At 45.1% G+C, this 13,999-nt stretch overlaps 1 protein-coding gene across 1 annotated transcript; it reads right to left on the bottom strand.

Moving 5' to 3' along the window:
- Nucleotides 1-1,011: 1,011 nt before the first annotated feature.
- Nucleotides 1,012-13,494, bottom strand: derl1 (derlin 1). The gene is made up of 8 exons (XM_061254571.1): nucleotides 13,128-13,494; nucleotides 7,174-7,273; nucleotides 6,353-6,417; nucleotides 4,544-4,570; nucleotides 3,143-3,238; nucleotides 2,871-2,923; nucleotides 2,593-2,703; nucleotides 1,012-2,448 (listed from the first exon to the last, which is right to left on the bottom strand). Exons 1-8 carry the CDS (start codon nucleotides 13,278-13,280, stop codon nucleotides 2,304-2,306), a joined length of 750 nt encoding a protein of 249 aa, XP_061110555.1. The 5' UTR covers nucleotides 13,281-13,494; the 3' UTR covers nucleotides 1,012-2,303.
- Between the last annotated feature and the right edge of the window lie 505 nt (nucleotides 13,495-13,999).

The following is a 13,999-nucleotide window of genomic DNA, read 5'->3' as shown; positions in this document are numbered from 1 at the left end:
AGAACTATCACTGGGACTTAAATAGAACCATTTATGAAGGCGACATGAAAAAGTGTAATAAAATTATATTAGCAATATTCAAGGGACTATCAGTATGCATCATGTTCAACAGCCATTGATTAGGATAGCAGTTTGGAATGCATCCCTTAAATCCGGCAGTTTATTTGTGTATTCAGTCTGGCTTACCGTTCCTTTGGTGAGGTTTTAAAGAGGATGTTATCCCTTTGTTGTTTGTGCTTCCATTTAGTTGCCTGTAGTGTGATCCATTTTTTAACATCCTGCACTGAAAATGAGGAATAATGTCCATGGCTTTTTGCTCCTACCAGATTCCATCTGGAGCAGGATTGAGAGATTTTCAGAAACTAGAACCCAAGAAAGGATATCTACATCATTGTAACACTCCAGTTTCTGCTCTGCAGGCAGACATTCAAAGTACAAGAGAACACTATATGTGAGGGCACTGGATACCCAACAACCCTCCTGTGGGAGATATGCATTTATTTATATATATACTTGGGTATATATTTGAAGAAAATGCAGTATTTCAATGAAAAGGGAAACAAAAATCATCTTAGCATTTGACCCCTGCCTACACTCATGGAAACATTTGCTGAAACTGGAAAGGAGTGCTAAATCTGCTTGTGACAGCATTCAGCAGGATCAGTGGCCAAACAACTCATTTTGAAGAAATTTGAAAGTAGTCAACCTGTTTGCTGCAGGTAAAATAAGCAAGAGAATGGTACATAATGCTGACGTACAGCGCAGTTATTAAGAATGATGTCCCCATAGAACACAAATGCCAATGCTTGTTTGCTTCTTTACAACAGGTCTAAAATATCAAGCAGAAAGTGTTCTCTTTCAACAGAAGCATGTGCAGTCAGCCACTTAATGCAATTGCTCTGACAGTTCCTACCCATTTCACTAGAAGATGGAGTTCTTTGCTAATTTTCAGAATGCTATTAATTTTCCTTGGTTTTCATGAAACTGGATGGAACATTTCTCGACACAGAATGCATGAAAATGTTTTATTCAACAATGCATGAATTGGACGTGTAGGAATATTACAATTATACAAAGACCACCAGAGCGCAAGACCAACATTAATCTCTTACTATGCGCTCCACATTCAGATAGGAAAATTAATGAAATTACGTTCAGAGATCTGCAATTGACAAAACAATCTGAAAAAGAACCAATTGTCTAATGGTATCAAAGGATTTGATGACCAATATTGGTTTATCAGTTGTCATTAAAATAGGATAAAGTGTGAGGAAAGGTATAGGTGTCAATTTTAAAGTATGCATATTTGTCTGAACCTATGATTTTTTTTACAAGTACCTAGGCAGAAATTTAATTTTGTACATATAGTCTAGCATCCATTATGGAGTAGCTATGAATCCCATGCCAGATTAATCAGCCTACTGCAACATTTTGAGATGCCTTCCCCTTGGGAACAGTATTTTGGCACCCTGTGTCACCTCGTTTATCTTCTGGAAGTGGTATTATTTCCCAGAATTCAGTGCTATTTTTAATTCTACAGAACACATATGCCCTCTGTTCCTTGCAGTGCATTTCCATGACATTTTCATTAAGCTTCCCTGTCACAGAGCTTAACGAGAGCGGTTGGGTATGATATGGCACAGTTTTACAGAGATCCGAATGGTACGGTTTCATCTCCCCTTGACCGACTGGCACGACTGCCATCGAGGAGCAGAAACCCCAATGCAGAGCTGCTCTTGCCTCAAAAAGCACGTTGAGATCACGTTGAGATCACGTTGAGATCACAAATCAGAAAAAAAAAAAAAAACACAAAGCCCCACCCATTGGACAGTGTTTTACTACCTCTACATAACAGCTCACTAATGGCAGACAAACATTTCAGTGTTAAGAAGCCTGTAGAAAAAAACTAATCTTTTTAAGCCCCAAATTGCTGGTCTAAATGCCCCCTCACACAGTGAGTTTTAAAACAGGCAGGGAAGCTTGTGTTCTTCTTGCGGTTGAAGGCAAGTTTATAAGCAGCGTTCTTGCAGCACTGAATGCTGTTATTGAGCTCTGGATGCTACACACGCAGGACCTTTTTAATTACAGGGAAATACAATATGTCATCATTAAAGAGTACAGACAAAACCAAACCAAAATCACATGCTGATCTGCAGGTGTGACACTGCCAGTAGACTGATCTTACACCTGTCCGAGGAGAGGGGGGAGGGGGGGGGGAAAATAACATCCTAAACGTCCTTCGTCTTTTCCACTGGCACGGTAAAAGTCTCGGAGAAGCCTCTGCTGCCTCCCTCCGCGGCTCTTCAGTCGTCACCCAGCCGGAAGCCTTGGCCCCAGTTATGACGCCCCCGGGCGGGCCCTTCTTGCTCCTGGGCCGCCGGCCTCCTGCTGGGGGGCGGCACCCCAAATCCTGAGACTCCCCCTCTTCTGTTGGGGAAGAAGCGGTACCTGGGGGGCAGAGGAAGGTTCAGGCTCACACAGCCAGCGTTCACAGCATTGACATTGAGAGGCAAGGGCTACAGAATAGCACAACTTTGTGGAAAACATTTAAACTGTTTTCGACTCTTTTAAATGAAGTGTTGAGATGCTTACAGAAACTGAGGGGTGGAAAGAAAGGCCCTGCCGCCCAAATCCATGGGGTATTTAAACATCAAGAAGAAGTAGAGATGCCCGACTAGGTTTCCAATCAGTTCGCTGATCAACCTGCAGAGATGAGAGTGAGAAGACCGTTCAAAATGGCTTAAATTAACACATGCACACCTCATCATAACATCTCTGCCAAACGTGAAAGAAAATGCACTTAGATTTAAGCACTTCCTGTCAATGCATGTCTGACTGCTTCTGGACTACCGTCAATGTACGATACTCACGAGCCTCCAATGATGTAGTTAAATAGAAGAATGACCCAAGGGAGATACCATGCCTGTGAAAAAAGGAAACGGGCAATTACTTTATTCACAGACGTTAACAAAAATTTCCAGAACAGTTGCTGACAGACCAAATGAAATGTCCCACAATGTTTTTATCAGGAAGAACAATAAACGAGCAGCGATATTTGAATGATGTACCCATTTGACCAGAGGAGAACATCCCAACACTGGGATCAGCATCAGTGTCAGGACCAGTGTATAGAGCGCAGTACCTTAAACCTGGTTCCGAACCAGAAGGAGACGATCGTGTCTCTGTTGATCTGGGCCCACACATACAGCACGGACATGACCAGGGATATCATCAAGAACTGGGAAGGAAACGGGAGAGACACTAAGAACAGGGCTGCAAACTCGCCTTTTCATCCACACTGACCACAGTGGCTGGTGCAGCCAATTCACCAGCACATTTCACCAATTTACCAGACCGCTAGATATTTAGAATAGAATGCAACCTCCAAGTGGTGAGTGGTTACATGCCAAACATTTGGCTGGATCATTTCATGCCCTGACTGAAAATAATCCAGATGAAATCCCCAAAACGGGCAATCTAATTGGCTGAACTATCAAGCTTCCTGGTACCGTTTACTGCAAAAAATGGTAATAAATGGTAATAAACCATCATTCAACCAATAGATATAAAGTGTTTTTTTCCATAACCCTCAGCTGAAGGGTTCAGAAGACGTTGCTCACTGCAAGGGAGAAGTCTCTTAATGCCGCTGTTGGATGTTTATACTGCGCCTGTTCCTTCAGAAAGCTGAAGGTTTATTTGGTTTGGGTTTGTTTTGATGAGAAAGAGCAGATCATACTGAGCCTCCCACACATTTTCAATGCAAATCTACTACATTCTTTAAGTGCTTTGGGAGCTCACAAAACACAGCGACTGAAGCGTTCATGTTTGAGGCAGTCAGTGAGTCATTGCCAGCAAGATGAAGAAGAAAAACAAATGTTATTTTATTTAAACCATATGTTGCTCCATGTACCGACTGCATTGAAGTCTTCGACACAACAGAAACTGTTTGTGTGCAAACAACTGTGCATGTGCGAATTCTTATTCTCAGGTTTTGATATCCAGTGATTAAGCTTGGCACCCAAAATAAAATACCTGAGAAAATGAGTATGTAACACATTCCTGCCAACAAGACCGACCCTGGGTTTGTGTCACAGCACACACTACAACAAGAACTTATTGCCAAGTCTGGTCTAATCAACACAGTGCAGTCAAATCTGGCTGCAAAGGTATTAATGCACAGAAGATATTAACAGAATAGTGGAAGCAGCCACCTCTTCAGTTTTCCAAGGTCAGGCTTGTTACTGCAATACATCCATTTTCTAGACTGGCAAAATGATGCACAGGTTTATGTAGATGTGCTAAATGACCCCTGAAGTTTAGGTTACATTCAGTGATTTTTTTTTTCCCCATTCATCACTTCAATAACATCTTTTTGGATTTCAATCCATACCAATTGATCATTTTCAGAACTTAGTCCACTTAGTTGCTTAAATTTAATCAACCATTTTGAGCAACATTTTGTTTAGCTTTGATGTGGTTGTTCCTTTAGCGTTTAATGAGGTTTAATAGGGGGGGCGGGGGGGGGGGGGCGGGAGCGACTTACCGGCATGTTCATAATGAATCCTATTATCTGCACACCAATGTCAAGGATCCCAGCCTTCATCGGAACAATTATTTACACTCTGTGACATAGAGCTGTTGACCATTACCCATAAGAGCACATGCGCGCGCACGCACGCAACAGCAGGAACTATGGTTCACTGCAGAGCAGGAGTGTAATCTGAGGACACGGCCATGACATTTGCACAATACATTAACAAATCAAAGCTTCGGCAATCTGTTTAATTCAGCTTTCCACCGAACTGCCGCCTCACCGCTACGTGCATCAAACATTACGGCAAATGTTTATGATGGCGTCGCCAGCAAAGATTTACTAGAACTGGAACATTGAAAGGGGGGTATGAGCAGCGCGATTAAAATGTCTGTGCTTGCAACAGGCTTTCGTGTCAGCTGTGACCTAGATAAACCTCACTGCACGGCTGGTTGGCAGGGTACCTCGCTGACATAATGCAAACAGCAAACATTCATATTGCAAGTTAGGGGCAGTGTGAGTGGGGTACAGAGCCCCAGACAAGGGGGCCGTGCGTTTTAATCTCTGGTTGTACAATGCGGTCATACTTCTGTGTTATTTTGGCTTTCACTCGAACAGCAGGCAGGCGAGGGAGGCTTGGTGACTGCAATGTGTGGCCCCCTGCTGGCCGTATCAGGGATTGCTCAAAAGGGGGATTAGGAGGCTCTTGAATTGTGGGGCGCGTTCCAAAACTGGATCTGTCTCCTCCTCCTCAGACGTATGGGGGGAGGAGACGAGTGAAAGAGGAGGAAGCGTTTCTCGAGGATTGGGAAGCACCTGTGGTCCTCAAAGGGTGTCGTGAGAGCGGTTGAGGGTGGGCAATGAGGAACGCATAAAAAAAGTACTGTGTACAACAGTGGTCACCAACTCAGTTTCTGGGGATCTACCACCCTCCAGGTTTTCAGTCTGTTCCCAACAAAGCACAGCTCATGCGGCAGCTATAGATCTCATTGGGCTGCTAATTTGTAGAATGAGGTGTGTCAAATTAGGGTTGAAGCGAAAACCTACAGGGCCGTAGATCTCCAGGAACAGGGCTTGGTGTAGAATGTACTCTCCATCACTTAAAAATAACTATTTACATGTGTTCAATGGTTACATTCCATGGGGTTGTTTTGACATTATTGGCATCATGCAAAAACCTAGCATCTCCATTAAAAATAATAATCAGGATTACTTTTCTCATTTACCAACATATTGTTGTTCCCGATTCAGTCAAGAGGGATTTTAAACCAACTTTATCTGTTATATCTTGAGCTGCGAAACAAAGAGAAGCACCGCCATGTTCAAAAAGTTCAATTCCATATCTGAACATACGCTAGGCTATAACGCAATATTGCACGCCACCGTAAATGTACTTTCTCATCAAATGTGTGGTGAGCTCTTAAAGGTTTGGAGACCCGTGCCCATGTCGAGCTAGCAAGCGGACGCGGAAGGAGAAAGCGGGCCGGAGGGGAGCCAGACGAGCCGCGGTGAAAACACACACTCCAAAAACACACACTCCAAAAACACACACTCCAAAAACATTTACAACTGCAGCCGGGCTTAAAACCTGCAGCTCTACAGAGCACTCAAACCTCACACTTGAAACAAAGCTGCGGCCTCACCACTACGTGCTTTCATGACAACACGGCAAAAGCTAATGCCGTGATAATGACACATTTGGGCACCGGTGTATGATTAAATATTATTATAATCCTGGTTTTTGACATTTTAAAATGCGTGGCCGGTTGAGAGCGCCCACTCACTGGGACGCGAACAGCTTTGTGTGCTGGGGAAGGATACAACAACGCAAATCCAGTTAAACAGCAGCATGAATATGTAGTCCGCTGGTCTCCCATCAAAGGCACCTGTTTAAAAGGGAAAAAAGAACAGCTGTTGAGTTTGCATGAAACTACATCATTCAAGAAAAGATAATTGTTTCCTGAAATTATTTTTTCAGAATTTGGGAGTAGATGGGGGCGAGTTACAGGCTACTTTTGTTGTTTGACAGTTTTAGTACTTAGTGATAGATTGTGAACTTGTGATTACAGGACTGCCTAGCTGGCTATGGCTTTATCACCAATCACACTGTTGAAAACTTATTTAGGGCTGGATTGAAGACATTAATTATTGCACTATAATTATTGCATTTGAATTGGCTTAAGGAAAGGAAAGCTTTGTGTTTTGTAGCTAAATGAACGCTTATGAACGTGCTGGCTCTGGACACGATCGCTAACAGTCACGTCCTGTTTTTTTCTGATGCATTGGATAACAGCATCCTGTCCTAAATACGCACAAACAGAAATAACATTGTCTTTTGCAGGACACAAACAATCATCCATACAATGAGAAACAGAACATGTAGATGGAGACATGGCTTGCAGTTTGAATGCAGCCTTTGTGTTCTCCAGACTTCAGTAGCTTTACACAGCTGCAAAACAATCCATTCCAGAAATCGCAGGCCGACCTCAGTGACATCCTCCTGGCTCTGGGTCCTGTAGGCTGAGGAGGAGCACTGATGTCCCTCTACATTAGGTGAACTCTTACTGGTTTGGGCTCGAGCACTGTGCCAGAGCAATGGCAGACATACATAGGCTAAAAGGATGAGACACGTAGGACCTGACCTGTTTCGAGCCTGCTGGAGTACTGGTACAGGTAATAGAGGGTGATCAGGTAGACGAATCCCGTTGGGAAATATAGCGTTGAGGTTATCGGTCTCCATATCTGCAGAGAGAGGGAAAGAGATGAATTAGGTTCAAACGCTTGAAAGTAAAGTTTACTATTCAACTCTTCTTTCCTTCTTTTATCCCTCCATATTTCTTTCTTTTCCTCCCACTGGGTAATGCTCAATCCCCTGTGCGGGCCATTCCACCGCTGAAACATCCTCCTAATTTGGGAGAGAGCAAACCGGCACGTGTCCTCAAACACGTGCTGCCAAACTCCGCTCTCTCTCCCTCCTCTCCCTCCACTCCCTCCCTCCCTCTCCTGAAACTCCGGCGTTTGCAGGCTGAGCTGCGCAGCCGTGGGGCTGGAGGACCGCGCTGTTTACGCAGCTGCTGCAGCCGAGCCGCAGCCAGACCGCAGGCTGAACCGACAGGCCGGGCGCGACACGGCCAAGACCACCTTGCCAACCGACGCTGGTCTCCACGGGCAACGCGCCGACCCGTGAGGCTACCGGCCAGTCACGCGCACTGGGGGGAGGGGCTACGCTGGGGGAAAAACTACCTTTCCCGGAGGCTCCGCCCAGCAGTGCAGCTTGCGTGTTCCTCCGTGCCAAACCGCACGCCCGGGCGCAGATGGCGATGCAGCTGTGTACATTCGACAGAAATATGAAAACGGGCAGAAGCCAGTAAACAGATGAGCGCGCGCTCCCCGCCATGTGAGCTGTAGGTATTAAATGTGGCGTAAAGAGCGTGTTCCGGCTCCCTGCCGGGCGGACATTTTGAGAATTAGACAAGAGCAGCCGCACGGAGAGGAGGCGCCGTCGCCGGGGTGACCCAGTCAGACCCAGACAGTCTGAGCGCGAGGCCCCTCCCTCTCGCCCTCTGCTCCGCCGTCTCCGTGGAAACGGCGGCCGGAGCTGTGACGGCGATAATGCCCGCATTCATCTCCTCTGTCACCATATTTGCTTCGTAACTTTCTGGCACAGGAAATTAGGTCAGTAAACAAGAGGCGCTTTTCCCTACCTCCCTCTCTCCCTCTTCCTCTTCACCTCCCCTCCCCTCCCTCTCTCCCTCCCTCCCTCTCTCTCCATCTTCCTCTCCACCACCCCTCCCTCTCTCTCCCTCTTCACCTCCCCTCCCTCCATCTCTCCCTCCCTCCCTCCCTCCCTCCTTCTCCACCTCCCTCTTCCTCTCCACCTTCCCTCCCTCCCTCCCTCCACCTCCATCTCTCCCTCTCCCTTCCCTCCCTCCCTCCCTCTTCCTCTCCACCTCCCCTCTCTCTTCCTCCCCTCCCTCCCTCCCTCCCTCCACCTCCCCTCCCTCCCTCCCTCCCTCCCTCCACCTCCCCTCCCTCCCTCCCTCCCTCCACCTCCCCTCCCTCCACCTCCCCTCCCTCCCTCCACCTCCCCTCCCTCCCTCCCTCCACCTCCCCTCCCTCCACCTCCCCTCCCTCCACCTCCCCTCCCTCCCTCCACCTCCCCTCCCTCCCTCCCTCCACCTCCCCTCCCTCCCTCCACCTCCATCTCTCCCTCTTCACCTCCCCTCCCTCCGTCTCTCCCTCCACCTCCATCTCTCTCCCTCTCTCTCCATCTTGCTAGCCTGTTCCTGACCTACCCACCCTGCTTTGCTGCACATGGAACAGCCACGCCATCAGGTCCCTACATGCAGACGCGCGCTCACGCCCTTCGCCGCTGTGTCAGCACAGTAATGGCCACCCTGCGTCCACTGCAGAGGCCGGACAGAAAGCAGAACAGGTGTGTCAGACGGGCGGAGCAGCGAGGCTAGGGCTCGCAGGGGGAGCACAGAGTGATGGCGCGAAACGGCCAAAGACAGCCAACAGCTGCTTCGCCTTCACCAAACAGCTTGCGGGGAGTTGAGCGTAGCACAGGCCCATCGGTTTAGGTTGAAGAGAGTCTCAAATGCAGGTTTGCCCCCAAGACCCTTTTCACTTAGATTTCACATTCACAACAGGCTTTCACTGTGCCCTACCATTCCCACTCTTATCAGGGCAGGCCCTCACTGTAACATTAGAAAGAAGCTTAGAGAAATTAATTCTGCATTAGCTGTTGAACGAAATCCAAGTATGTATTAATGCACACAGGCATTGGTACTCAAATAAAACCACAAGGGAGGCGTTTGCTGCGTACGCAGTGTCTATTGCCACTGCGATACCAAATCCAGAAGCTGTGTGTAGCTGTGTGTGGAGCTGTGTGTGTGAGTGGAGCTGTGTGTGTGTGTGTGTCTGGAGCTGTGTGTGTGTGTGGAGCTGTGTGTGTGTGTGTGTGTGTGTGGAGCTGTGTGTGTGTGTGTGTGTGGAGCTGTGTGTGTGTGGAGCTGTGTGGGTGTGTGTGTGTGGAGCTGTGTGTGTGTAGAGCTGTGTGTGTGTGTGTGTATGTGTGTGTGTGTGTGTGTGTGTAGAGATGTGTGTGTGTAGCTGTGTGTGTAGAGCTGTGTGTGGAGCTGTGTGTGTGTGTGTGTGTGTGTGTGTGTGTGTGTGGAGCTGTGTGTGTGTGTGTGTGTGTGTAGAGCTGTGTGTGGAGCTGTGTGTGTGTGTGTGTGTGTGTGCGTGTGTGTGTGGAGCTGTGTGTGGAGCTGTGTGTGTGTAGAGCTGTGTGTGGAGCTGTGTGTGTGTGTGTGTGTGTGTGTATGGAGCTGTGTGTGTGTGTGTGTGTGTGTGTGTGTGTATGGAGCTGTGTTTGTGTGTGTGTGTGTGTGTGTGTGTGTGTGTGTGTGTGTGTGTGTGTATAGAGCTGCGTATGGAGCTGTGTGTGTGTGTGTGTGAGTGTGTAGAGCTGCGTATGGAGCTGTGTGTAGCTAGGCGAGGCAGTGACAAAAGTGTAAGAGGCAGTGCGCCCGTGAGCCTCCCCTGCCGCAGCAAACAGGATCCGTCCCAAAAGGGGCCAAAACGGGGCCCTGCCTCAGCAGCTCAGCACCAGGGTGTGAGGATGTGTCAGGACATTACGCCATTAATGCAGCAACGCAAACAGCATCAGCAGTTAACGCTCTCCGTCCCAAGCCCAAGGTGAAGAGGCTCCACCCAGATCCCAAGGGTTTAGGGTTTGGTTGAGAAAATTGAGAATATAGGAGGGCTTTTATAGGGGCTGAAAACAATAGTGTAGCAGTACTTTGATTGGTTGAAAAGGTACAAGGTTGAGAGGGTTAACTGCAGTTGAGATGGGTGTAGACCACGCACTGCAACCAGTGTGACATCAGAGACAGGGGGATGTGCGGCAAATCAAAGAACGGTTCCGCCACCATTTCCTGCCATTCAACGAACAGCAGCTTTTCAATTAAAACTCCCAAAATACCCTCAGATAAACACTGGCAGAGCAGACTGGACTCCTACCTGTAGACTCCCGCCTGACTCTGGGCTCTGAGCAGGGAGCCTCGGAACAGGGTTGACCCACTGACGAAGCCAACTTTGGCTCAAGGTGACGGCAATGGTCTAACCAGTGCTTACTGTTATGTCCTTTTTCTGTGTTTGTATGGCCCATGGCAACCCATGTTCTAAAATTAGTATATTATTCAAATTCAATGGCAAATCATAGCCCAGCAATACAAAGAAGAGTCTGACGTCAGTATATAGGCTAGACTGGTGCATAATCAATAATGACACACCGCAAACTACACAGCGATACATATTTCGTGTACACCCGTTGTGAATAGTTCCCTCTAGTGGCAGGTTTGAATACAGCAACAGCAATTATTTCACCATCAAACATGACTCATCAGCTTTTCTGTTTCGAATAATAAAGTAGTCAGCCTAACAAAAAAAAAGGGGGGGAGAAGGAAAAAAACATGCAGAATAGTCTCTCCATATATAAATACGTTTCTCTTCTTATAAATAATAAATCTATGTATCACTTTTCATACAGTTTGCAACCCAAACTGCTTCACAAATTGAAAGCTGGGGTGGGCGATCTTTGGGCACGAGCAGAATCTGGGCAGAAGAAGAAAGATTTTGAAAGTATACAGCAGTAAAAGACCCGCCCCTCCTCTCCAGTGAGCCTCTCGGGGACGCACGTCACAATTTTGATAGGCCGGCTCCTGGCTGAGAACTGCCCTCATTGGATGTTAGATACCGGGAGCGATGAAAAACGGAAGTTCCTGAAAATCTGTCCTGGGACAGTGACAGATATATTTTTTCCCCAAGATCTGTTGGTTTATTGCTAGCTGTTGGAATGTGAAGAACATTTCACCAAATACTACCCCAAAGAAATTGCCTACCCCAGCTTTAATGATTACAATTAAATTGTTTGCCTACGATGCAGAATACTTTGAGAAACTGCTCAGGCTGCTGTAAGGTCCTCTAAAGAGTAGACAATAATATTATTGGGTCATTCTGTGAAAAATCAACAGAACAAAAACAGAAAAAGGTGGTTGAGTTGACCACACCAATTTTGTTCAAACTTTGTGTAACTGTTCTCAATAAAGAACATCCACTAGCCTTATTGTACCCAGTGTCCACTTGCGAGTGGAAATTGGGGATTTTGGAGCATCATATGTTTGGCATTAAAGCAGGGGGTAAAAACCTGAAAGCGTGTAGTCTGACAATTTTTTGTCTAGTTTCTGATTAGTAACACTGATTTTCATAATACTGCTCAGAAAGAAAAAAAAAGATACTTCTGTTTTCATAAATTGTTAATTCTGGCGCATGGCAATTTGTTTTCAATATTTGATGACACTACAACAGCACCACTTGGTGTATGACTTTTAAGACACACCAAATGTATTCACCCCCAAAATTGTGGGGAAATTCCATAAATGCATTTTCCATTTGAAAGTGAGACTCAAGTATTTCAGTGCATATTATAAATAACAGTGTTTGCTTATAGAATTCAAATATCTAAACAGAAAATGAAACTGACGGAAACAGATGTCCATCCATTTCAGGCATACTCAAAATATCTTAATTTATCCTCCATCATATCAAAAGCATGCATCTTAACGTCTTATTTATTTGCTTCTAAATGTAGTTATTTTTGTTGGAAATTAGCTGCATGTAAGCACTATCATCGGTTTCCTAGAGGTATACACTATAAGAAACTGAGTAAGGAAAGCTTCAAGCAAGAGGTTTGGTGACAATTTCACTACTGGTTGTATTAAAGGGGCTTCCCCACAATACAACAACTGGATTCAGGTAGCCCCGAAACCGCTTGCTTCATTTACATGTATCTGTATAAAATGAGCACAGGCTTTTAATTTTGACTTTGTTTAGGACAATGGAATTTAATTAGCTAGCTCTTTTTTGTATCATTACAATTATGTGACGCAAAACATTTTGCAGGGATCAGATGAAATATTAAATGTAGGAACTTAGCAAGCTTGAACTTACACATACTACTGTGAAATCTATCTGCCAAAAACATGTCCCCGTGAACACAGACTTGGAAACAAAGCATCTTAAATTGCTTCCCAAAGTCCTGACCCGGAAGTCCAACCTACTTGGAACTTTGCTGATTTTGCACTGAAGCGCTGATCTTGGATTAGCAGAAACCTCTCTTGTGATGTTACTTGGAACGAATTAGATCGATGTGTACTGATTCTGGGTCGGCACTTTGAAGATAAACGCACTCACAAGTGTCGGCTAGGCAATGGACAAGAACACGTCTATCATAACAACCACACGTCCAGGCCTAGATACGGCAGCTAATGTTTAAGCCTGTTGTGATTTTGTGCTTTCAATTTAGATACAAAAAAATGAATAATGTTCAATATGAATAATATCGCCAGCATCAAGTTGTTAACTAGCTTACTCTATAGCTTGCTCTCGAACAATGAGCAATGTGAAGCTGTAACGGATGTGCATGTCTAAATAGCAAATAGCTGTCTAGCTAGCTCGCATTAGCTAACAAGCTAATGGTACTGCTACAACGACATTGACACTGACAACAGAGCAACCTATATTTTCTTACCTGAAATTTTCGGAAGAATAACTCTGGCGATAAAACGAGGTGATAGGGGCTAATAAGCCCTAATTTTCCGATGAGCGGAAATATGATTGACCCAGCAAACCAGTACCGGGTGATGATAGGTATGGTTTTAAACCAGTCCCCGAAGTCTGACATGTTTGCATCCAAATCTTTGGGACCACAGTTCTGACAATTGTCCCTGAACGGGTTGGATCTGTCCAGAAAATAATCCTCGGTGGCTAGCTAAGTTAGAAACTCCTTTCTCCGTGGTGTTGCTATACGATTGCGTTTGAATTTGTCATCGTTGTTGGTTTGGGCCGATTTCTCTGACGTGGCTTCCTAGGACTAGAGCAGAGCTACACTTCCTGTCCTGTCACAAAGGGGAGAAGGGAAATACCTCAAAATTTATTGCAGTTTGGGGATCTTACATGCTCCGTGATGACATGAAGAATTATGAATTAAATACCTCAGCAACATATATATATATATATATATATATATATATATATAATATAATATTATATATATATATAATATAATATTATATAATATATAATAATATATATATATATTATTATAATATATTTTTTGTTTCTCATTCTGCAAAAAAATAAAATAATTTATATATATTATATATATATGCAGAATGAGAAACAAAAAAAATATTATTATAATAATAATTATATATATATACATATTAGAATCTCACAATTGTAACAATCTTACAATTTAAGATTGTTAACTTTTGTGTTTCATGTTTCAGATAGTGGCCAGTTAAATGTGTTTTGCAGTTAGGCAGCAGTGCGGATGGTCTCTCACCACACTTTACAGAGAACGGTCCCAGTCACCCAGCAGTGGCCCAGTACAAGACCCCT

Source organism: Conger conger, chromosome 9 (assembly GCF_963514075.1).
Source record: "Conger conger chromosome 9, fConCon1.1, whole genome shotgun sequence".
NCBI lineage: Eukaryota > Metazoa > Chordata > Actinopteri > Anguilliformes > Congridae > Conger > Conger conger.
The sequence above is the reverse complement of the archived record's forward strand: the minus strand, read 5'-3'. Positions and strand labels throughout refer to the sequence as shown.

Bases quoted from the DNA above. Each gene is read 5' to 3' on its own strand.
- derl1 (XM_061254571.1), bottom strand. From the start codon at position 13,280: ATGTCAGACTTCGGGGACTGGTTTAAAACCATACCTATCATCACCCGG. The intron at 6,418-7,173 runs GTCAGGTCCTAC...CCTTTTAAACAG, and splicing joins CTCCAGCAGGCTCGAAACAG to GTGCCTTTGATGGGAGACCA. The intron at 2,449-2,592 runs GTAAGCATCTCA...TCTGCCCCCCAG, and splicing joins CTTTCCACCCCTCAGTTTCT to GTACCGCTTCTTCCCCAACA.